General features: G+C 49.1%; 1 protein-coding gene across 1 annotated transcript; it reads left to right on the top strand.

Annotated features, from left to right (window-relative positions):
* The first annotated feature begins 3 nt into the window (after window positions 1-3).
* On the top strand, window positions 4-24,875 carry elk1 (ETS transcription factor ELK1). Its single transcript, XM_066710073.1, has 9 exons — window positions 4-541; window positions 12,476-12,684; window positions 13,748-14,152; window positions 15,069-15,224; window positions 16,363-16,632; window positions 16,744-16,882; window positions 17,323-17,552; window positions 17,663-17,764; window positions 18,320-24,875. The coding sequence occupies exons 1-9, from the start codon at window positions 517-519 to the stop codon at window positions 18,416-18,418; spliced, it is 1,635 nt and encodes a 544-aa protein (XP_066566170.1). The 5' UTR covers window positions 4-516; the 3' UTR covers window positions 18,419-24,875.
* Window positions 24,876-25,892: the final 1,017 nt, after the last annotated feature.

Here is a 25,892-nt window from a genome sequence, read left to right on the forward strand (position 1 = left end):
AGAGAGAGAGAGAGAGAGAGAGAGAGCGCAGCTGCAGTCGCACCGGCGGGGACAGCACGGTTTCGCACGGCGCGTCCCGGAGCAGCGGTTCGAGGGGACGGACTGCAGCCGCCGATTGGGGATGGAAACCGGGGGACCCGACGCCACCGCACCCCAGTGAGAGTCGCACAGCCGGAGGGTCCGGGTCCACAGTGGGCGACGCACGGAAACCGCACTCGGCAGCGGGAGGGAGAGCGCCGGAGCGGGCAGTCGGAGCGCTACGGACCCCAGACCGCAGCGGGGCATTTGAAGAGATGGCTCAGCCGAGACCTGGGTTATTCCCGGAGCGCTGTTACATAATTGCAGAGCTGGATTGTGTTTGACGACACTCGCCCCCCTCCCTTCCCACTGCCCCCCACCCTTAAACCTTCCCTCCACGCCGACTTTTGACGTCTCCGGCCGCGTCATGTGCTCTTTCATTTTAAAACAATATGATCACGACTAGAGGCTGCGAGTAGACGCGACAGCACAGCAAACATGGACACAAACCCTCTGCTGAGCGGTAAGTTGTGCGTGAGAGTCAGTGCGCACGGACTGCGCCGTATCGATTGTGCGGTATCGATTATCGACTGTGGGTTATTATCGAAAACCGCATCGCATGTTTGCTGGGATTTGTCGCTGCAGATATTGTCTGTGTGGTGTCATTGACACCCCCCTCCCCCTTCTGGTACTGGTTTTGACGGAAGTGGGTTTATGTCTCCACATCTTCCTAAAGTATGGCACCGCACAGCTCAATTCCTTCTAGTTCAGGAAACTTACCTGCAGTCCCGCTGACTCGGACCGTTGAGTACAGGATATGCGAGTCAAAATAAATGCACAGAGGTGTGGGAACATCTGGAATCAATTACAACTTCACACATCTGTGGGAGAAAGCGTATTTGAATAGATATTACAGTGGGTTTATCGCACAGATAGACAATCAGATGCCCCTTTAACAGCGAGGGGGATCATAAATGCTTAAACAAAGACAGAAATCAAGTTCTTTTCTTTTTTCTCCTTCTCATATTTGAACTGCACCAGAACATACCAGCTAACCAAAGACTACATAACCACGGCGGAGTTGATAGCCATTATTGGTATTCATAGCATTGGCCCAATGCTGTGGCAGGACCACTGCTGTTATCTCCCGCTACTTTAATAACCAGATTTGGAGGAGGCTGTTTTGTGCGCAGTGTGCCCGGCTCCGGTGAGGCAGAGCCGGCTGTGCGGCTGGACTGGGGGCGGCTGTCTGTGTCTCTGCCTCTCACACCGAGACAGCAAGCCATGAGATCCTCTGTGCAAGACAACCGGCATTTCTCCAGAAACGCACCAGCCGCATCTTCGCCCCTTTACAAATTGACAACAAACCTTTATTATTATTATTATTTAATTTATTTATTACAAAAGTGAAATAATACAATCAATACAAAATGCAATAAGCATACATCCGAGTAGGTAACAAGTGCAGACATAACAACTGAAGTCGGAAAGACTAGATAAAACATTGAATGTTCTCAAAATCCACTTAGCAACATTAAATAGCACTTAGTTCTCTATTAGTAGTAATAGTAGTAGTGGTAGCAGTTGTAATAATAGTAATAATGATAAGAATTGCACTTATTGAGCTGTACATAGTGTGAATAGTGTGAAATCATGCACTGTAAATCTGATTTAGGTTTAAAGACATGGCATCAATAATGAGCAGCTGAATGTATGGAAAGGTATTGACACTGCATGTGCACCAAATAACACCTCTTCACGGAAAAACTAGGTGTCTGTCTCCCTGCTCCTGTTCAGAGATGGCCGTGTATTTGTAAATAGTTGTAGCTGTATCTGATTGGTGTGACGCCCCCTGACGTACATCAGCTGAAAGCGCTACATCGGCGGAACCAAAGATTCGGGTATTCGAATACCGCCAATACAATTATCATTTGAATATTCGGGTATTCGATAATAAAAATAGAATTAGCAGGGATATTGTGTAAAGGAGGAAAAGTTGAAAATGAATCCAGAAATAGATCATTGGCAACATAGTGATGATTTCCGAGGCCTTCTATTGCCTTGTAGACTGTACAGTGGCAAAGGGCAAAATGTAATTCATGCTGAAAACTGACCCATGGAAGTTATTGTTATTAATTACTTTGGAGAAATAACAGAGAGTAATTTAGTAGTATATGGTGTGAAATCAACAGGTTAATTTCCATATTAAGTGATAGATTTAACCCATGTTTTAATTATAACACGCAAAAACACATTCGTTTATTACATTTGCATAATCTTGCAAAATCGACCTATCCTTTCATCTTTAAAGAGTATGAATTCATGTCAGTGGTGCTGTATGATACAGAATGTGTTTAATGCATTTTACCAAACCATAGGAAACAATTACATGTTTTAGGATTTGTTAAGGGGAAGTCAGAGAGACAACCACAATGATTATGCAAATGTACTGTAGAGATGGGGGTGAGCAGCAATAATCAGGCTTGCTCCAGTAAATCAATTACATTGAACAGTAGAGCTCAACCCAGATTTTCTCAGTCCACACATTTTTAGGTTTTTTACAGATCTCTTCAATACACAGGTAGATGTAAATTAAAAGCGCCAGTCAGCCGAGGTGAGGTCAGTTCACAGAGATGGTAAATATTTTTATTGGTCTCCCAAAACCACCCAGCTAACAATACGACTTCGTGGCAACATTGTAATAAAGTGAACACAGAACAATGTAACTGTGGAAATGCAAATGTGCAGGCTCCGGGGCATGTTGTAAAATGACATTATTAAAGTACACAAATATAACTAACATTCCAGAGACACGGAGTGACGTGAGAGAATTAAACGTTTAAGATATTTACACTGAAATTATGCAATGGAAATAATTCCGGTTGATATGTATTGAGCCTATACAGTGTGCAGACTATGACAATCAGAAAACAATCTGAACCTACAACTACAGCCGAACTAAAACCCGACACAGTGTTGCCAGAGCAAAAAGTGTTAGCTGTGTCTCCGCTATATACACAACGCTCTGGGAATGCCACTTTATTGTCTCACTAACCCGGAGGTGTTTTAGGGCACGTCGGTGCTTGGCATTGCCAGGCCGCAGGCGGTACATTCCTTTGGCCAGACGTGTTGATTTTTATTGTAGAGAACCCACAGGACAGCATACCAATGTGATGGGAAGGGCAGCTCCTTCAGCCAGTGCACTGGGGTTCCTGTGACGGTCAGTGGCCACCACAAATCTCGGGGGTGACCAAGCCCCCGGGGGCCTGTCAGTCGAGTGAGGGCTGGAGAAAGTGCCTGGCTCAGGGAGCGGAGGCAACACTGTTTCAGGCCGTGGTGGTGTGGTACAGTGTTGACCCAGGGCAGCGTGCTGGTGCTTTCTCCTTCTTCCCTCCCTTTCTTTTCCTCCTCCTTTGTGAATCCCCCGAGCCCCTTGTGTCAAGTGTGCACTGCAGAATTGTTGTGTCGTCTTCGCTTCTACATTGCCTATAGATGGGGGCTAAGCCGGCGATTCGAAGGCCAATGTGGGAGTGACCTCGTGCCCACGCGTGTCTTTGCAGGGCTGTTGCTCCTCATCTTGTACCCGGTTTTACCACTGTAACCACAAGCGTTAGAAGCGTTCTCTTCTGGGAGTGCGATCTACTCCTTCACACATGTTTGTCTCCACAATAATCTGGCAATGAAATGGCGAGGCTCTCCTCATCTCCGCTAAGATGCAGGGGAAATCGAATGCTGTTGAAAGTGAGTGTTTCACAGCTTGCTTTCCAATCTCTAGTTGTTCTCCGATTGGTTAAAAATAGCCTCAATCGCAGACCTGTGCTGTGCTTTCCTTTGCTCATTTTTTGTGTTTTTCAGTGACAGAAGAGGAAATACAGTTAGGTCCATAAATATTTGGACAGTGACACAAGTGTCATCATTTTGGCTCTGTACGCCACCACAGTGGATTTGAAAGGAAGCAATCAAGATGTGCTTTAAATGTAGACGTTCATCTTTAATTTTAGGTAAAACGCCCCAAGAACAAGCAGGAACTAAAGACACTGCAGTGCAGGCCTGGCATAGAAGAAACCCAGCATCTGCTGATGTCTATGGGTTCAGACTTCAGGCAGTCATTGATGGCAAAGGATTTGCACCCAAGTATTGAAACTCACAATTTAATACTTTTGAGCCCCTAAAACTGGGGGGAGCACATATAGAAATGGGTGTAATTCCTACACTGTTCACCGAATTTCGATGTAACTACCCTCAAATTACAGATTAAAGTCTACACTTAAAGCACATTGCTTCCTTTCAAATCCATTGTGGTGGCGTACAGAGCCAAAATGATGACAACTGTGTCACTGTCCAATTATTTATGGACCTAACTGTATGTCATTGTAAATAAACCAATCAAACCGTAGGCTTTTATGATTCTGGCTTTTTCAAAATATTGTTAAATATATGCACAGAGGTGACAATTTGGGACTATTCTCCTAACATAGTGCAAACAGACGTGCTGGAGACGTCAGGGCGACTCGGCTGCCCTTCTGCTGTGCGAATGTGAAGGTTACAGTGTTTGGCTTCCTGGCCTGTTGCCTCTATTTAAATACTGAGGGGGTAGAATAACACACAGCTACGGCATGTTATGCAAACTGATTTACCTGTTATTGAAAGAGGCATTGTTGGTGTCTTACCAATGTATTTAAATCAAGAAGAGAAAAGGAACAATTTGCAAATGATGTGTGTGGGTGTGGGTGTGTGTGAAAGAGAGAGAGAGAGAGAGAGAGAGAGTGTCTGTCTGTGTGTGCGTGTGTGTGTGTGTGTGTGAGAGAGAGAGTCAGTGTGTGAGTGTGTGTGCGTGTGTGTGTGTGTGAGAGAGTGTGTGTGCGTGTGTGTGTATGTGTGTCATTCTGTGTGTGTGTGTGTGTGTGTGTGAGAGAGAGAGAGTCAGTGTGTGTATGTGTCATTCTGTGTGTGTGTGTGTGTGTGTGTGTGAGAGAGAGAGTCAGTGTGTGAGTGTGTGTGCGTGTGTGTGTGTGTGAGAGAGTGTGTGTGCGTGTGTGTGTATGTGTGTCATTCTGTGTGTGTGTGTGTGTGTGTGTGAGAGAGAGTCAGTGTGTGTATGTGTGTCATTCTGTGTGTGTGTGTGTGTGTGTGAGAGAGAGAGAGTCAGTGTGTGTATGTGTGTCATTCTGTGTGTGTGTGTGTGAGTGAGAGAGTCAGTGTGTGCGTGTGTGTGTGAGAGAGAGAGAGAGTCAGTGTGTGTATGTGTGTCATTCTGTGTGTGTGTGTGTGTGAGAGAGAGAGTCAGTGTGTGTATGTGTGTCATTCTGTGCGTGTGTGTGTGTGAGAGAGAGAGTCAGTGTGTGTATGTGTGTCATTCTGTGTGTGTGTGTGTGTGTGTGAGAGAGAGAGAGAGAGAGAGAGAGAGAGAGAGAGAGAGAGAGAGAGAGTCAGTGTGTGTATGTATGTGTGTCATTCTGTGTGTGTATGAGAGAGCGAGAGAGAGCAAGAGCAAATGTGTCCTGCGGCCCTGGGGTGACAGCGTTTTCACATTGTCCTCTGGGCTCCCTGTTGTATCAGGAGGATTGTGCTGTTCTCCCTCGTGCACAAAAGCTTTCCCCTGTACAATTCTTACAACTTACAACTCCATATTGCCTGTCCTATCCACCTGAGCACAGGTAGTCTATTGTGTGGCGGCTCCAGCCCTCTACTGTGTCTCGAGCACTGTGCGTGCGTTCACCGCAGCCCGGCACAAAGCAGCCGGGACTTCAAATAGCCCTCGATTGTTACAGGACTTTGTACTGCTCCCCCTATTGCAGACGGACTACTCTGTTTGTACTGCAGCCATCTATTGTAACTTGATTGTTCTTAGTGTATGTTCACCCCCCCGCCCCCTTTGTTGTAACAGCACTGGCCCACTTTATTGTTTTTCACCTTCCCTTGCCTGTAACAGGGCTTTTTCTCCCATTTGAGTTAATGCTCGCTGTGAGCAGGGTAGTCTGTTGAAGACTAGAGTGGATACGAGTGTTGTGGGCCATGCCTTATGGGAAACAATACACTGTAGGAGAGGGGATAAGAGTCTTTGTGTTCACTACGCACTTGGCACAGAGAGCGGGGGCAGCTTCTGGCTTTCATATGATCTTCCCGACAACAGGAGGAGAACTGACATTGAGATTGTAAGGGTTGGGGTTGCGTAAGGGTTGGGTTTATATACTCTAGTTCGCCCACACATTGTTAGGCACGCAAAAACGATGCACAGGGAGCTAAGGAGTTAAAGAGTCTGGTGCTTCAGTTTGAACTGGACGTGTCCGGGGTTTCGTTCCAGTGAGATGTTTCATTTCAGAGCTAAGCAACTGACCGGACAGTCGGCTGTATTTCAGAACTTTTTAAATAAAAACAAACAAGCACAGATCGTCGGCCTCACACCAGGTGAGTTGTGCGATGTGCAGATCTGAGCCGCTCGGACCTACGGACGATCGCACGCCTGACTTTTGACAATACCATCTCTGCTCACTCACCTGTAACCTTGACTGTGCTTTTGTGGTGAGACTTTGATAAGAGAAGAAAGAAAGAGAAAGAGACGGGAATACCCAGAACGAAATGGACGCAGTTGTTTTGTCTTCTTTGCCCTGTTCAAGCCTGTCAATGACACTATTATGTCTATGAGTAATGTGAGAAATGTGGCCTCTTTGCTCTAGATTAACTTTCACTTTACTGATTGATTTTTCTCCCCCCCACCCCCTTGGGATTACGCACATGTTTAGATGTTGTCGTCTTTATGTCCTGGGAGCTCAGGTCTTTACATTTCGTATCGGGATTGTGAGTAATGAGTTCGTGATCATGGTTGGACCGCAAGTATTTCCGCGGCCGTTTCTTGGTTTCCGACAGTGATGACTATTCTAGAAACCGTCCTCAATTAATAGAAAAAAATTGACTTCCCCAGGCCAGAAGAGCCGTCGCAGGGAACTCCCTGGAACAGAGACAGCGTCTTTGCTGTTAGGTTGTAGTAGTGTGCGAAGCAAGTTCATCCATCAGTTGAAATGGAAACTGGTGTGCTTTTTATTAAAGCTTCTGCACAACATGTACACAGAGACTCATAAATCCACATCGAGTGGAACATGTTTTCTTTTTTTTTTAAACATCCTTCAGGTTTGTTTATGTTCCTTTCTCGCCGAGTCTTCGCAGCGCCTGATCTCCACGCCGGTCTCTCGCGCTCGGTGTGTGAACTGCGCGATCTGACGATCTCTGTCGTCGGGTATCTATTGATGTCATCGGCGGCGGCGGCGAGTGAACGAAGAGGCGGATTTTTTTTCAGTCCTACTTGTTTTCGTGGAACAGAAATGCGAAACATATGAAAAGAACCCAAAAAGAAAAGAGAAGAAACAAGCACAGCGCGAGAAGATCAGAGTCTCCCTTCTCCTGATCTGCTGCTGTTACTCTCAGTAACGGAGCGCTTTTTCATTAACAAGAGATAGATAACTACCAAATACGCTGCTGCAAAAGACTTTGACTCCAGTCTTTGTTTTGGATGGTACCGGTGGAGTCAAAGGAACAATTTTTCTGAAAGCAAGTCTTTTCGGTGTAGGGGGGGCTGTGTACAGGTACCGTTCAGGCAACAAGTTTGATGCCTTGATTTGCGCAGTAGCAGTGACACTAAAACACTTATCTTCTCCGCTCAGAGGGGCAGGACCCCACTCTAATCAGAGATAGTACTGTAGAGAAATGATGATCATGATTCTTATCATTGTCTTTTTAGCGCACTTGCTCTCCTATAGTATCTTTACCAGCCAAACAAAATCAAGAGCTCCAGGCGTTACGGCCCAGGGTTGCAGTTATACTGTGTTGTTCCAAAACGTAACAGACCAGAAGATTTCTGCTGCGGGCAGGAACACGGGCATCCTGGAAGATACGCCTGTGCCGTAGTTCAGCTCCCAGTGTGCCTGTCTTCAGAGGGGGTGGGGGCGGGCGGTGAGTGTTTAATGAGTCTGGGCCCCCGTGGCGTTTCTCAGCGGATGCCAATATAACCTGTAATGGCCGGTCCTGCTGAGCGACATGATTCATGAGAGGCCAGACACTGAGCTACTCCGTCCCCCAGGGAAGTGCCCTGTGCATCTCGCTCTGCCCGGGTCAGTGCCGGCTGGCAGGCTGGCTGACCCACCTCACGAGTGCCCAGGTTTCTCTCTGCTCGGCTCGACCCACTGTCTACCCGTGTACGTCGCTCTCACACTCTCGTGAATCTGAACCTGTAGGCTAAACAGTTGGGTTAGTGTGCTACTGTGAGCAGGGTAGCAGGAAGCGGCGTAGTTGTCGCAGGGGGATTTCTGCAGTGGCTTCTGTAGCGTGAAGGGTGACCGCCCGCGTGCCAAGCGTATTTCGACACAGGCGAGGAGAAAAAAAATCAAACAAACGTGTGGTTATGTGTAACTGAGCCCCCTCTGTCTGCTGTAGTGCAAGAGTACAAACCGGCTCACCGCAGACTGAGGAAGTGCGGTACGGCGTCTGCGCGTTACCCTGCCCTCGTTGCCCACTGCACTCGTGTAGCTTATTGAACACTGTATGATCATTTTCCAGGGCAATGGACTCATCCTGTTCTGGCAGCTTCTGGCTCTTGTGTGGGGTTGTAGTTTGGTGGTATGTGTATTTGGATAACAAGTATTTTGATCGATCTGTGAAAGTCTTGTGTCGTGACTCCTCATCCCCGGGGAAAAGGGTGGCTGCTGGGAAATACACAATCAACAGTAATAACATATTCCTGTTTCTAAAACCTGTGTCAACGCCTTGACCGCAATGTCGGCTCACAGCGTGTCAGGTGTGCGTTGGGCCCTGTCCCTGTCTCCCGGAGCAAGGGCTCACTACACACATTACGTCACCTGCCTCCCGCTCGGTGAACCGGACAGTCGACCATTAGTAAACTATGAACTGTTTGCGTCTCTCTCTTCTCTTTTTTTCTGGTGTAATTCCACGTGCTGCTCTTTTCCACGGACTCCGTCCACTAACGCCGGGATCCACTGATAAACAAGCACCACTCAAACCGCCGGGATCGTTTACTTAGAGATTGACCTCGATTGGCTAATTCATGAATTGTGTGACTATGTTCTCCCCCCCTTATTTCTTCTGGTGTATTTATTGATATTGTTTGTGGTCTTTTTTGTAAATGGATCAGAGAGCGCCTCCCACGCATGCACACTAAGTGCTGTCAGATTAAGCCTGGCAGCCGCTTAAAACATGATAGAATTATAATAGCACCCCCCCTTTGTCCCACAACGCAGATGTGTGGCAGTGCGGGGTTAGACACTGAAATATGGAGGGTTCACTCCAATATTGTGGATTGGTCAGTAACAGTCTGTTTCAAACCTGTGATCTTAGTGTCCCAGCTGAACATCCTCCAGGTCTACATAAATTATCTGTATTTGGACTCAGACACAGACCTGACTGGCAGGTGGTTGTGATTTAGGTCGGTGTTGTTATGCTTGTTCTGAACAGCACTTTTTTTTGTCTTTTATTGATTGCTGAATTGGCATGATAGGGCAGGTTAGCTCACTGGTCTAAACATGTTTGTGTGTGTGTGTGTGTATGTGTGTGTTTCTGTACTAAGCCAGCTAAAATTGCAGCACTTAAAACATTCGTCGAAAAAAAGAGAAGAAGGACAAAAATAGAGCAGCACCTTAAAGAACCAGACAAGCCACGACAGGAACGGGACGCGCTCACCCTGAGAGAGACAGCACTGTAAACCATTCCTGCAGGCTGGCCAGCCCGGAGAGACGAGGCGGAGAAAGACGCTGCGTTACTGTGTTAATGCTGCCAGACCCGAAAATCTCTCCGGTGCCCAGGAGCTCAGTATCTTTTGAATGAGGTGTGTTTCAGCTGCTCACACTTTTCTAACTCCTGCAGTCTCGAAGACTTCAGGTACAAAGTGTTGAGCAGGTATCAGCAAGCCGCTGGCGATTTGCAAACGGGTTCAGCGGAGCGAGGGGTGTGTTTAGTGTTGCGTGCAGAATCGTCGCCAGCTGTAAGTGCGGAGTTTTTTTATCCCTCTCTCGGAGGGGAGGGCGTGTCGAGCACGTTTGCTATTGAGGAGTGTGTTCCTCACATGCACTGGTGCTTCTAGTAACACGATTATGAGGTATGTACTGATTGTTTTCATTTAATGTCCCTCTCTATATGATACACAGTGTGGAGCTGGGCAGGCAGACTCATGCTGACAAGCTCAAGGCCTAAGACAAGGGGGCCGTGGTGTGAGGCTCAGAGATTAGGTTGTTACTTCACAATCCAGTGGTTTTAAATGCTACCAATGGCGAGTTTGTCTTAAACTGCTTAGTGTCCGATTCTGCTGCTGCACACTGGCAAAGCACCCAATAATGCATGCCAGGCCATGCCATGGCCCCTCGGCCCTCCTTCCCCGTGTCCTATATGAGCACTGGGGTTGGATCTGCTCCCCCATTGGCCACAGCTGCAGGTCACTCTCGATCGACGTGTTTCTACAGATGTTGTGCAAAGGCTGTGTGATCGGTCCAGCGGCCAGTTGGTCCAGTGCAGTGGTGTAGAGCTAACACAACACCAATGCACCCCCCTCTTTGCAAGTGTCTGGGATTAATCCGTTGGGTTAAAAAAAGGAACTGCTTTCGTTACATTGATCGGAGAAGTGACACTCGTTCTGAGGCGTTAGAAGGCAAAACTCAACAAATCTGGGTTTCTCACAACCAGCTGGCTGTACCAGCGATGCCTGAGTGGCCCCAGAGTGGCCCGTGGGATTGTGTTGTGTGTCCCAGGTTGAGTGGACTGGGCTCAGATGCTGCTCCTTGTAGGGATTGGACTGTCCTCAATGTTTCACTCTGTTGTGTGATGGTGGACGAGGGAGAGGTGAGAGGTGAAGGGGTAGCGATGGATGGGAAGGAGGGTCTGGTCAGGGGGTGGCGGGGGGCAGGCCGTGTGGGAGGGTGTAAGGGTGTCCGTACGTGCCCCTGCCGCTGCCATCTGTGCAACGAGACACTATTAATAGACGTGGCTCTGCAGATTCCAACACCGGAGCTCGAGAAACTGGCAAGAAAGAGACTGGCGCCTGAATCACGACTGGCAGGGCGAGATGGTGCTTCACGGTTCATGAATATTCCCTGTGTGTTGGAGTGTGGATGCACAGATGGAGACAGAGCGAGAGAGAGAGAGAGACAGACTGACAGATAGGTAGGTAGGTAAGTAGGTTTAGATTGGGTTGTAAGATTACCTTTATTAATACATTTCAATAAACATTTGACACGGTGCAATATATAGGTAGATTATTATTCAATTATATATTCAAAATAAAGCTAAGGGTCACATCTACCACTAACCTGTGGTTCTGGATTAAATTGGCTGCTTGGGGCTCGAGTGTGTTTCTGTCTCTGACACATATATCTGGCATGATATTTCTCCATCCCACTCTCTTTTTATCTACATACACACCACATATAAACCTGCCAATGATTTCTCGACAGGGGTTGCAGGAATAGCGGTCTCCTCCGTCACGCCACTGCCCATACAGGACTATTCCAGGGATCCGTCAAATCTCAGAGATCCGCAGATCCGTGCAGTGGTGTGTGTGTGTGTGTGTACATGCGTGTGCGTGTGTTTCATTCGGAGTTGACAATGTCTTCCTGTAGCCCATAGTAACGGCTGCCGATACACTTGTTGCTAAGGCACTGGTTTCCAAGGTGGAGGTGCAGGCTGCGTAACTGTAGGAATTTGTGAGAGATCTGCTGCTATCCTGCCATTGTTCCGCGTCGTTCAAGTCAAATCAGTACCGGTTCTTTATAAAGAAAAACAAGCTGCAGTGTTACCCTTCTGAAGCGTCGATGCTCTGCTCATCACATGCAAATGAGACCCTGCTGTAAAACACGCACAGTCGCAGAGCCGACAGATCGTTCAGCACACACCGATGACAGAGGCTCGCTGGCCTTCCGTCGGATTCTGTCCCCCGGCGGTTTAACGGTCTAAGTTGTTACTTCATAATAATCCCCCCCATATTTATGCTAAAATCTACATTTCCATGATGCTGTGTTGGATAAATAGATATTGTCAGTTCTGAAGCTGCGGAAACACACAGCCGCTGCAGACGCATACACAGCCGGTGCAGAAACACACAGCAGCGGCAGACACACACAGTGTGTGTGTGTGTCTGTATCCACTGTGTGTGTCTATATCCAGTGTTTGTGTCTATACTCACTGTGTGTGTCTTTATCCACTGTGTTTGTGTCTATATTCACTGTGTGTATCTATATCCAGTATGTGTGTCTATATCCAGTGTGTGTGTGTGTCTGTATCCAGTGTGTGTGTCTATATCCAGTGTGTGTGTCTATATTCACTGTGTGTGTCTGTATTCACTGTGTGTATCTGTATCCAGTGTGTTTGTGTCTGTATTCCCTGTGTGTGTCTGTATCCACTGTGTGTGTGTCTATATCCGCATTGCGTGTCTGTGTTCACCCTGTGTCTGCTCCCCCCGCAGCTATGGACCCGTCGATCACGCTGTGGCAATTCCTGCTGCACCTGCTGGAGGACCAGACCCAACAGCATCTGATCTCGTGGACATCCAGCGACGGGGAGTTCAAGCTGCTGGACGCTGAGGAGGTGGCGCGGCTCTGGGGCCTCCGCAAGAACAAGACGAACATGAACTACGACAAGCTGAGCCGGGCGCTGAGATACTACTACGACAAGGTGCCCCCACCGGCCGCCCAATACAGCTTCCGCTGCATCTGTCTCACCCCTTTTTTTTGTTTGTTTTGTTTGGTACAGTATGTTCCCCAGCTAATCGAGCAGTCGTGGCAGCGCTGTTGGCGTAGATCCGTGAAAAAAATTCCGCATTGTCAAAATATTTTTTAATCATACAATAAAATACACAAAACTACATTCTAAAGAGACCATCATCTCAAATTCCCAAATACACGGAATAAAAATGTAATTTTAAGTGAAATGAAAAAAACAAACATATTTGCGAATGGCACCTGATGTCTTTTGGCCGCCCAGAGACAGACCAATGATAGTGACCAATGAAAATCAAGGACACAGTGTGGTCCAGGGCCATACGTCCCACAGCCCCTTTCTGATGCCGTATCGGCCAAAGCCACAACAAACCTGCGTTGCCCGAGCCACGGGGCTGCACCGGGTCTTGTACCACGTTTTTTCTGTTATTCCATCTGCTTTTGTTTGTAATTTCCTCTTCTTTTTTTTCTTTTCTACGTCTGTTTTGAAATGTGGTTTTGAATTGCAGCTGAGGTAAATGGGGGAAGGAGCGACTGGCCTAGTCGATCAGTCAGTTAATAAGCATGGAAGCCATGAGCTGGATTTACCAAGAGGCTCTTATGTTTTATGTTTCTCACAATTTTGCTATCAAACTGTGATTTTTACGTATTATCATTGATTTCCTTATTATTGCAATGGCCGTGACCCAGGGCGACTTATAGAAGTCGCACAATCATGACGTATTACAGTAAGAGCAGTTCAGTTCCACACACAGCATCTGTCTCCTGTGAGTCACACTGAGAGCAGCTCGGAAAATAAAGAACTATTAAATAATAAGCGCATGCGAAGTCCCTGTGCTCGTCTGATCTCCTGACTCCACTCTGTGATCTTCACACTGGCCCCAGTAGAGCTCTGACCATCTCTGTCAATCATCTTTCGCTTCACTCTGGGATCGATTTGGCTCCCCTGCCCTGACCGAACTTCTCGGCGCTCTGTTCTCACCGTCTTCCCCCCCCCTCCGCCTCCTCCTCTCCTGCAGAACATCATCAAGAAGGTGAGCGGCCAGAAGTTCGTGTACAAGTTCGTGACCTACCCAGACCCTGGCGCGGTGGAGACGGTGCGCGAGGGGGGCCGACGCAGGGAGACCCTAGGGGAGCTGCTGAGCCTGCCCAAAGGCGCGGGGGGGGCGGCAGCTGCCGGTGGGGAGGGCGCCCCCTGCCTGCCCAAGACGCTGGGCCTGCACCGCCCCGCCCATGCCAATGGCACTGCCGCCGCTACCCAGCGCAGCTCGCGCAACGACTACATGAAGTCCGGCCTCTACTCCACCTTCACCATCCAGTCCCTGCAGGCGCCCAGCAAACCCCCCCGGGCCATCAAGACCGAGCTGGTCCTGTCCGCCGAGCCCAGCCCCCGGCCCCCCAGTGCCGAGCGGACGCTGCCAGAGGTCGGTCTCTCTCTCTCTCTCTCTATTTCTGCGGATTAATTAGGTACATTAATTCACACTATTGCTCACTAAACAACCTAACTGTAACTATCTGATCATTCCCACCCTCATCTGTGTCACTAATTAATTCATCTGGATGACATCTCTCTCATTTCCGATTCTCCATTCCTGTCATCGTGATCTTTATCTTCATCAGACAGATTTTTCGCTAATTGGGAGACGTTGATTAATCAGCCGGACACCTCAGTCGTATCGAGAGTCCTGCTTCTGAACGGTGATCGAGCTCGCTGTGTGACATGAGCAGCCCAAGACACACAATCCAGCCATGGCAGTAGAAACACAACCCTGACCTTCACCAAAGCCTGAGTCTCCTGGTGGCTGCAGCCCAGACCAAAGTTTATCCCTTATTTGATCACCAAACCGATTTTTAGTGCCACTTGGAACTTAAATTTCCCTAAATTTGACCTTTAAACCAATCCTGCCTCACCTGTATCTCTGATTCATTCAGTTTTAGATCTATCTCAATATTCACCTACTTAATATTCAGACTCTTCCTACTGAAATGTGTTTATTATGGTCTTATTTACCCGTCACACTTCCACGAGCGCCGACACTGGTATCGAGCGCCGCCTGTGTTCCCGCGTGCCTCGCTCAACGTGTGCACCGCGCCACTGTGATTGAGCACACGCCCGTTAGCTGCAATCAAATGCTAACTCATTTTGAGCACGTCTTGATTGCACCGGCTGCATAAACACGCTGTAATGGCTGTTTAATAATTCATTCTTTCATTCACTTTTATGATAATTGTAGATGAACCCGGCCCAGAGAGACTGTGCCTCTCTTTCTCTCTGTCGGGCAGTCTCTGTACGTGTGTGAGAGCTGCACTGCTGTATTGACCGCGCTCTTCCCCCCGCAGGTGCGTGTGCGTGCTGTGGAGCCGCACCCCGGCTGCGTGGAGAGCACCGCCCTGGAGGAGCCCATCACCCTGCAGGTGATCGTGACGCAGTCCTCGCCCTCTCCCACCCCGGCTCTCAGCCCCCAGGGCCGCACTGGACCCCCCGAGCTCGGTGTGGTGAGTGAGGGTCATGTGGAGGGAGCTCTAATCCAACCCTGAGCGAAGATGTGGGAGGCCAGGGCTCAGCGGCTTTATCCATCGCTGTGAATCGACATATACTGATGATGATGATGATGATGATATATATTATATACCATGCCTACCCACACAGTAAATCTCTAAATCGAGATGTCAGCCCAGTCTCGCCAACGCCGCCGCAGCGACGAGCGGAGCCTTCCAGATCCTCTTAGAGTTGGATTAAGATAATTTGCAGCTCAATCCCATCAGGGTTTCCCAAAACAGTCTGATTCCCGTGAGGCTCTCGATGAGATTAGTGTCGGAGGAGGAGAGCCGGCCCGGAGCGCTGGGCACGGCCAGGTTTATCCTCGTCTGCCGGTGACCTGGGACAGCCCGGCCCCTGAGGCGCACAAGTGTGATTGGAGTGAAGGCCGGAAATGGTCTTGAGGGAACTTCATTTCATTCCAAAATTCTTGTCAGCATTGTTAGGCACTTTTTGGCGTATTTATCTCATGATAAAGACAAAACAGAAACAAAGTGAAACTATAGAAAACGAGCAGTCTGGTGAGCTGTTTTACACCCGCTCCCCCAGGTGGTAATTAACTTAAAACACATGCAGATCCGTCAACACCGTGGGGAACCCCCCTCCAGTGCTGTGTAGAACTGGGTCTCCACATTTCGTCACTGCAGCCCACTTTGAGGTCCCGGGTCACAGTTCCTTTCTGGACAGGCTGCTGAAATGCTGTGTGTGTTTCCAGTGAGGGGGCGTTTCCTATGTGAGGCCCAGGAGGAAGTCTTGTGCTCATTGACCCTGGCAAGCATCCCAGAGTTGTGTCGTTTTAACGTGGTTGCTTTCCTGTGCGGGTTTGACGTGCCCTCTCTGTGCTTTACTGCCCTGGACCGTGAGGAACCCCTGGCCACCACAGTCAACATGCCTGAGACTGATCAAAGTATAGATGCCATCCCCAGGGTCCAGAGTGGTACAGCACAGTGTAAGCCTGTTAAAACCGCTTTACAATCGCTGTAAACCGGTTTAAACTGCTGTAAGCAGCTGGAAACTGTTTTAAACTGCTTTGAACCGCTGTAAACTGGTGCTAAGTGGTATTTTCCCAACATCCTCTCTTTGCAATGGTCCCAGCCACAGAAGAACCCGGCCCTGGGTGACCCTCCGCAGATCTACCTGACTGGCGTCTCGGACCCTACCTCTCTGGGGCCCGTCGCACCCCTGGCCCCGGCCCCCGCCGCCTCCGCCCCGCCCGTCATCCCTAGAGACTGCGAGGAAGTCCCGCCCGCCAGCCAGCAGGTCATCGTGGTCATCAAGCCATCGTCCTTGGCAAGCAAGGAGCAGGAAGAGATGAAGGAGGACCTGATGGAGATTGTGGGGTTGGAGGAGAAGAGTGAGGAGCAGGTCAGGGGGCTGCTGGGGCCACAGTTTTTATGCCTTGTGTTTTGTCCTGGTTCACGCTGTTGTGAGTGCCTCACTGCGATGCCAATGATGCCGGGTGTGTCTGTGTGTCAGGTCCCTGTGGAGCCCGGCACCGTGGTGGGAACCGTGACTGGACTGAGCGCCCCCTCCACTGAGCTGCCACTGTCCCCCGCAGAACCGGCTGGCCAGCTGCTGGGAGGAGAGCCGGTCCGGGACAAGGCGGAGCTGCCAGGTAAAGCCACCGATGAGAAGGAGCGGCCGCTGAGCCGGGTGGGGGCGGGGTGTCACTGGGGCTCTTGCCATGAACGGAAAATAAGAGATAGAAAGAAAGAGTCAAGAAGGAAAGAAAGAAAGAGAAAGAAAGAATGGTGCAATAGACAAAGAGAGGTCAGGTTTTAAGTTTATGCAAGTCAGACCATTGTAAAAGTCAGTTTAGTTCAGTTAGGATGTCAATTAAGTAATAATTGTGCCCGAACTCCAGCGCGTCTTGGCTCAGCTGGAACAGAAAGCAGCAGGACCCCAGTGAGGCCCTGGGAGCAGGGCGGGACAGTGGGGCCCCGGGAGCAGGGCTAGGAACCTCATGTCTAAACTGTGCTGTGAATGAATGTGTCTTCATCCTCCCCGTGGCCCCGAATGCTTTAACACCCTCCCATTCTGCTCCCTGCACTTCAGACAGCTCTGTGGCCCCCGTCACCACCGCTGCCCCCCCGCCCTCCGCGGCCCCCCAGGAGGTCCAGCCCCCAAAAGCCAAGAAGCCCAAAGGCCTGGAGCTGCCATCCTCGCCCACGCTGCTGCCCGCCGGCCTGTCTCTGGACAAGATGAACGCCGCGGTCAACAGCCTGCTGGCGCCGGGCAGCGCCACCAACACCCTGACGCCCACCGTCATCACCTCACACTCGCTGGTGAGAGGAGCGGCAGGACTGTGTGTGTGGGGGGGTGGAAAGGATGACTGTCCCTGTCCCCTCCTATCTGTGTCTCTGACTGTCCCTGTCCTCACCTCTCTGTGTTTCAGACCCCGGTGCTGCTGACCCCCAGCCCCCTGCCCTCCACCATCCACTTCTGGAGCACCTTGAGCCCCATCGCCCCACGCAGCCCTGCCAAGCTGTCCTTCCAGGTAAGACCAGAGATATTGACGTGTCTGTGGGTCACATGGTCTGGTGTGTTGCCCTGGTGCATTGAGTCTGATGTTCCTAGCATCACTCCTGTACTATATACAAATATACAGACATGTAAGAAATTAGTGCTATTACAGTCAGTCTCCTCTTGAATGGATCAATTCCTGGATATTGTTCATGAGAATGAAATACAGAAATGAACGAAGCGAAGGAACCGCAGCGCTTGATCCCCTCTGGTGGAGTCCAAGGGAACTGCGAGTCCCTCCTGGCAGGAGCGACTGGAAAATTTTAACTTGGCAAAGAATCGCTCTGATAGTGTTCACACAGGGAGGCCGCAGGAAAGGGTGCAGCTGTGTGTGTTTGTGTGTGTGTGTGCATGTGTCAGTGTGTGTGTGTGTGAGTGAGAGTGTGATTGTGTGCATGTGTCAGTGTTTGTGTGTGTATGAGAGAGTCTCTGCATGTGTGTGTGTGTGTGTGTGTGTGTCTTTATCAATGGCTTCTCACAGACCACAACTCCACACTGACTCCTCCTCTCTCTCTCTCTGTCTCCCCAGTTCCCCACGAACGGAAGCAACCAGATCCACATCCCGGCCCTCAGTGTGGACGGGCTCTCCACGCCCGTGGTGCTGTCCCCTGGGCCACAGAAGCCCTGAGCGGCAGGCACAGGCGTGGGTGTCGTGTGTCGGAGGGGCTGTGGCCTCTTCCTCGCCCTCCTCCCGGGGGGCGCCTCCCCGCCGGGCCGGAGAGATGAGCGCGGAGCGGCGCGGAGGGGCCGGGCGCCTTTAGGACGGGCTGCGAAGGAGCGGCCGACCTTGGGTTGTTTTCTCAGCTCCCTGTCGGCGCTGCCGGGCCGAGACGCTCTGGAGTTCGGGCACAGCGTGGAGCCCAGACACAGAGTCTGCCCGTCTGAATCTTTATCCCGAATTCGCCGTCGTCGTCTTGTTCTTATCCCTAGTGTTTGGACGGTTATCATGTTTTGCTTCCCGCATGGAGCAGCAGTGGTTCTTGTCATCCTCGGTTTCTGCCGTCTTGGGACTTGGTTTGTCGCGGCAGTTTTTCCTGTTCAGTTTTTTTCCGTATCTTCGTTTGTTTGATTGTCGTTATTTTTCGCCGGGGCTTGCGGTTTTTCCAATGGCTGCAGAGAGACTTTAAGAAACAGGTGGCAGATTCGCAGGGATGTCTTTTTACTGAAGACCTGAGATCATTCCACTCGGAGAGAGAGTCACATGAAGGTGTTTTTTTATCCCGGGCAGTTTGTTATGGATCAGCTGCTCCGGAGACGAGTCATGTTACAGACGGACAGGGATTGATGTTGCTGTTTTTCGAGGAGGAACAAGAATAAGATCTGGAGTCTCGATTCCCGTGGGTTGTTGATTGTGCTTCAGATTTGAAAGTGAGTCTTTTAATTGGACTTTAATTCCAGGGATCTAAGCCTTTATCAAAGCAGGTGGTCTCACCTCGTCCGAAACGGGACAATCTGTTAGCAGTCGATTCCATCCTTCCTTTTGTTCTCAGAAGGGTTTTCATTTTTATTTTATGAATCTGCAGTCATGATTATTTTTTTAATTTCGCAAACTGCTTTCCAAGGTCACGTTCCAGCACTTCCATGCCACCTGTCCGTCTGCATGTCCTGTCAGATCTCAAGAAACGGCCGTCGCTCCCGATCTCTCCACCGACTCCTCCGCCGGTTTCCTCAGATCTGACCTGGTGGGAAGTTTTGGTGTCGCCACAGATGTCAAGTCTGATTTATTTATTTTTTACGCAACTCCCAGAAGACAGAGACTGTTGACCAAAGCCAGCTTTTGAGTTAGATCTTACAGAGCTCTGTCTCGATGTATTTTTGTATCTGTATTCCACCTTTGACAATGGGGATGGATCCCGTGCCATTTTCCCCGAAAGGGCTACACTGACTTCTAATCTCCTGAGCTACCAAATACTGTGGCGCAACAGTAGGTTGGGCTGCTGTCTGTACAGAAGGTGTTGTATAAGACCAGGGTAATGTAAAGACCGCCCCCCGCACCACAGCTGTGGGTTTGGCACACAACAGGCCATCTTTGAATGTTCGATTTCTCGTCTGTATTACTATTTTTCCCCCTGGATATGCAACTATTTGTGTGGCCGGTGATTTCATTGATGGTTTGCAGAGCAGAGGCTGTGGGAAATTAGGGATATTCTCTCCTCTCTTTGATCGCCACTCTGTCTGTGCTTCTGTGGGCGGGAGGCTTGTAATGTATATTTTCCATATGGAATTGAAGTCCTGAGAGGGACTCACCTGGCAGCTGATGATCAATGTCTGTATCGCAGTATCTCACTGGTTTCCTATGGATTTTTCCTGGCACCTTATTACACTTTACCATGAATATACCCTGGTCCCCCATGGTACAGGCCTGAGGATATGTCGGGGTGTCCCCATGGTCCCGTGTATTAAAACACAGCACAGGCAGGTGAAACCCATAGGGAACCACCGTGAACTCTCGGTAAACATCTCAAAGTGCGCGGATCCTGCGGCATTGTCCGGCAACACATCTGCCCCGAAACCAAAACCAAAATCAGATGGAAAAAATTGATGGATATATATTTTAATGCACCGTAACAATTACACAGCAGGGTAATGGCTTTAGACAGCATGGCAGCTCAACAATGATATCGCTGCCTGTCTAAAAACCAAAACATTCGCGCTGGCCACCGTATCTGCACGACGGCTGTTCAGACTGCGCCGCTGTGCAACAATCACCAGTGCGCCAGTCATTATTCTCATCATCAGGGCAGTTTGTCAAAGATACACATCTTTTAAGCCATCAGCGCCGGCAGATGCTGGTTTATGTAGGACTGTGCGGTTTGGGAACAGCCTCCCTCCGTTCTGAATGTCCTGGACTCGAGGGGGCTCTTACGGCGACCCGCCAGCCTCCCTCTGTTCAGTCTCAAGCCCCTTCTGCACTTAGCTATAGCAGCAAAGCATAAAATGTTACTTATATTTCCTGCATGAGTGATAACTGCACCAGCAGCCAGGACAACCGAATCAGGGTTCTTTAAATTATGGCATGTTGTCAGCAATGAGGAGAATAATCCTGTCTCTATATTTACACGCACACGCACGCGCGTCCTGGTTCAGAAGCACAACGCTGTGTTGTGCGCAGTGTAACCGCAGACGAGCTCGGCCTCCTCGCAGCGGCAGCCGGTTCGCGTTGAGAGCGTCATACGCGCCTGTTGTTTTTCACGAATCGCTGTCGCCCGCAACAGTGTTTTTCTCGTTCGCACTTTCGAAGTTCTCCAAACACTACAGGTCCAGGACAAACGGACAGCGCGGCGAGATGAGTGTACATATTTGAGGAATGTTTGCAATGTTTATTGTGTGCTTTTATATCGACAACCTAAACGTGTGGGAACGTGACACATAAGTGCTGAGCTCCCCTGCGCTCTTAAAGGGGTCGGCGACGGCACAGATTGTATTAAAGTGTCTGAGGGTTTCTTGATCGGAGGAGATCCTCTCCTTTGAGTTTGTATGAAAGAAAAGCTTTACTCTTTTGAGGTTTTATAGGCAGAAAGGATGTTTTATTTTATTGTCGTTGGCCTCTTGGATCTTTGCCATACCAAGAGTGCAACACCTATTTTTCTATGGATGTGAGACATGTTTTAAACGCGCTGGAGCGCACGGCGGCGTCTAACAAGCAGGCTCTCGGAGGACGCTCACCGCCTGTGAGTCGGGGATCGTGTGACAGAACAGAAGATCCAGAAACATTAATTCACAGCAAACGAATACACCACATCACATACAACCGCAGAGATGTTAATGACGAATGGGCTACGTGTCAAGGCAGTGATGCATTTAGTTACAAAGACTTTGTTCCACCGACATGATATCTTTGATGGTTTCTGTGTTCATCTTACCAAAAAAATAATGATCCAAAATGACTTTACTTTGTTTGACACGCCTTAAAAATTAATTGATCGTTTGTCCAGAATTAAAAGCACCAGGCAAAAAAAACACAAGACCATTCACCTGTCATCTAAAGCATAAACTTGGAGCATTATGGGTGGACACGTCGCAAGGCTGTTGACACGCATGTGCAGACGCAGGCACACACACACTGTCACACACACGTGACTTCACACACACGGTGGAGCTCCTCCTTCGGCCCGCCACGGGCACCTTGCTTGTCCTGCGTCCGCGTGTCCTGTGTGTGTATTTTTTTACTCTTGTACGAGCGCCTTGCTTAATCCCTCTGCCCTGCAGGCCGTCCTGTCGAGTGGACAGACTCCCTCGCGCCGCGCGATGCTGGCTGGTCCGGTGGCTTCGGGTTCGGCTCACGCGGTTCAATCCGTGGCACGTTTTGCTTTTTATTCTCTCTCTCTCGATCCAAAGATCCCACACCCGGCTCAGATCACAGTTCCTCCACACAGGCAGGCTGTTAGTCTGAGTCGGCCACTATTTGAAGATGATGATGAAAATTATTGTTGTTATTTTTATTATACTTTCGGCATACAGACTTACAGAGAGAAAGGGACTGACATGACATCGTCTTTCGAACCCGTTGCCAGGCCAAGCCACCGGCTGTAGCGTTCAGCATCCTGTTGCAGATGACATCCTGCTCCCCCTTTAGTGAACGCCAGCAGCGCTTGAGTGCGGGGGTCGGTCCGCTCTGTCCGGTCCGGTCTGGTGCAGCGCTGCTTCGCGCCTCCTGTTGAAACTGATCAGCCTCTCTGTGCTGGGTTTGAATTCCTCTCTCAGAGAATGTTTGGTTGAAAGACGCATCAGTTTGAAGAGAGATTTTTTTACTCTCTACGCTCAAGTGGCACCTGACCCAGCTTGTATCGACGGGTTGTTTTTAAAGCACAAGAGAGAGCTTGAGGTCGGTGCAGGTTGAGAGAAGCATGGCTGCACGGACCGGAGCTGAAACCCCCAGGACCGCAGGGCTGCTGTTTCGCCGGGTCTCCACCGCCCCTCGGTGCCGACCTGCTAATCGGCGTGGTGTCGACCTCAGCGGAGACGCTTTCCGTGTCCCCGAGAGAAACCCTAAAGAAACAGCACCCCCGTCGGCCTGCAGGATGGGAGCTGTTCACCGCTTGTGTAAATTTGACTTTTTACAGAACGCTTTTACTGAACTTACTTAGCCAAATATTACAAATCTAAAGATGGCTATTTTTGAATTACACACTGTGAGCTGTATTTTTTTGTCTATTTTAAAATGTGTTTTTGTACATATATATATATATATATATATATATATTCATGTATAATTCTGTGTAGATATATACATCTATATATCTAAACTGGGGAAAAAGAAAGTTACAAAAAGGCTCTATCCTTTTTTTGGAAGTACCTCGCTTTGAAAACAGGTACCAATATGAAATATTAAAACTGTATTTTTAAAATGAAAAGCTGTAAGATCATTTACCCCCCAAATATAAGAAAAAAATATAAAAATTGTATTTTTTCCACTCAGTGTTACAAATGTGATATATGTGCGTTTATATTTATATACAGACTGTCGGGGTTTTCTTGTTGGGGATCAAGGGATTTTTTCTCCTGTCTGCTTTGCCTTTGCTGCTGTCTTACTGTTGAATTAGGGCTGCCTGTGGCCCCGGGGGTGACTCTGTGGGGCCACGGCTCATTTCTGGGAAGTAAGAACAATACCCCCCCACCGGTACGTCCTCGTATGAGTAGTCGTAGTTTTACCTTCATGGGTGAGGTGTACCGTTAAGGAAGGTCAGTGCAGCCTTGAAACCCCCCATTAAATATCAGGTTATTGTCAATCCCTTGAAGACTGTTTATTACAAGAGAGAAAAGGACAGAGAAGAGGAATGACTTTGTTTAACTGCCATTAACAAAATAAATCAATAAAATATATCAATTAAGCCTTAAGGTTACACACAGTGGATTTTATTGACTGCTTTGCTTTGCGCCATGGTATGCTGTGTGTTTTCTGTTTGTTTCATCATGAAACCCGATCTCTCTGCCCCTCTCAAGGCCGGTGAGCTGGGGTCACCCTCAATGGCTGATTGTAAAGCGACGGGGACGCCTGTTTGTTGTTGATTAAGTCCGGGTCCTCGAGGGGCCGGAGGGTCTCTCTGTGTTTGGTTCCCAGGGGCCCGTATGGTACGTTGTTGGTGCGCTGGCCCCACTGACCAGCAGAAATACACCGCCCTGGCCTTATAAAGGGACGGTTCACAGGGTGACACAATCAAGGCGCTGGGTTGAGCTCTCCGGGGGTCAGGGCTGTGTACGTCTAATTTAAACTATACCTTAAACAGTGGGGGGGTCGAACCCTTTTCCCAGAGAGCGCTAATCCACCAGTCCTGTAAATCACCCTCATACCACGGTCAACAACCAGTTCAATAATTAAAGTGACAATGGGGAACAAACATCTAATTAACCTTTGACCTTCAAGGCCCAGGCATCCCCCCTAATTGATTAATTGACCTCCTTAATTAATTCAACAGGCGTTCCCATCTCTTTTAGTCTACAGTCATTTTAGGTGACCAGTGAAACTAGCTAAACATTTGCTGGACAAGACCAGACAGGACCGGTCCAGAGCTTTATTGACAATGAAACCTGATTTAGCCAGTGGCTCAGTGGGAGACTGAGATCCTCACCTTTGACCACAGTTTCACAGTTTATCTTTACTCCTCTGTCTCTTCAGTGTTACAAGAAATGGATTTACATTATTTATTTTTAAAGAAAGGAACTATGATGACTCAGACCCCTCCGTTGACTCTCAAATTCTGGGGAATATGAAGTCATAACATTTATAATTTCGCAGCTCTTACCTTAGACGTTTGTTATACATTTTGTGTACCATACGGAGACTCTGGTGTAAAGGCCACGTCAATGTGTTTGAGTGTCATGGTTGTCTGTGCTGGAGTCTGAGTTGGATCTTGTTTCAGCCTTTTCGAGATACAAGTGTCGTTTGGGTGGAGGGCTTTTTCAGCTCCCTGCCTTCTGGGGGTGGGACTCTTATTTCCCCTGACTGTTTCTAGCAGGTCTTTGCAGGAAACGCATGGCAGGTCTGTGTTTGTGTCTGTGCAGTAAATGATGTGTGTATAACGATTGTTTTTCTAAAGGATGGAAACCTGTGTGATGAAGACGATGAAATAAACCCTATTTTGTGCTTTGTGTGTGAAGATTTCTCGCAGTGCAAATAGAAGGCCCGGCAGGCCCTGTATATAAAATCACCAGTCCATGTGGCTTACAGTTAGATGCCCCTGCAGAGAATGCATTTCAGAAACCATTGCAATGTGTGGCAAACTGCACAAGTGGGAGACTAAGGGGGATAGTATAGACCAGGAGGAGATAAACCAGAGAGACTGTGGCCCGTCCCAAACTAAAGGCATTTACTAAGTTCAAATTAAGTGGAAAGCAATTAATGATGTGCCCAAACCCACGGCCATCAGATAATCTTCCCCCAACGAGAGAGCCCTATAGCCCGTAGAATCAACCAACAGAGGCGAGGAGCAGAACTCTAGCCAGCCTGGGCCACTCATAGGGATGGGCAGGTCCTTAATCCATTCACTCATTTTACTGAAGAGGGAATCAGACGAGAATTGGAAGTGGTGGGACGGGGGTGACGTCCCCCTGGCTGGAAGCAACAATGCCCAGGATGCCAACAATCCCTCCTCGTTGGTCCCTGGCCCAGGCCTGCCAGGGCTTTTCCCTCTGGCACTTGGACGGCCTCCAGAGACACGTCTTCACACAGGCCGACCTCTGGGCACGGGCTGCGATACAAAGGGGCAGCCTGGGTGGGCGCCAGCGGACAGGGGTAGAAGGCAGTGCTGCCAGCTCCATGTGGGGCAGCACCTGCGCTCTTCCTCCTCACCAGAGATGGCATCTCACCCATGGGGCAGCACCGCACCAGCCTAGAGCAAAGATAGCACCTCAGTTTGGAAACCAGGGAAGCAGCAGCTTTACCTTATGAGCAGCTTCTCCCCTCCAACAAAGAAGGGCATTATTATTATTATTATTATTATTATTATTAGTAGTAGTAGTAGTAGTAGTAGTAGTAGTAGTAGTATGGATAAGCTAACTGTCTGAGAGAGTGTGGAACAAAACATACAGGAAGAGCAAATGTCATGTGCGACCACACACAGCCAAAGAAGTGTCAACAGGGAGGAAAGGGTGTCACAGAGGAC

The sequence above is a fragment of the Amia ocellicauda genome, chromosome 7 (assembly GCF_036373705.1).
Source record: "Amia ocellicauda isolate fAmiCal2 chromosome 7, fAmiCal2.hap1, whole genome shotgun sequence".
NCBI lineage: Eukaryota > Metazoa > Chordata > Actinopteri > Amiiformes > Amiidae > Amia > Amia ocellicauda.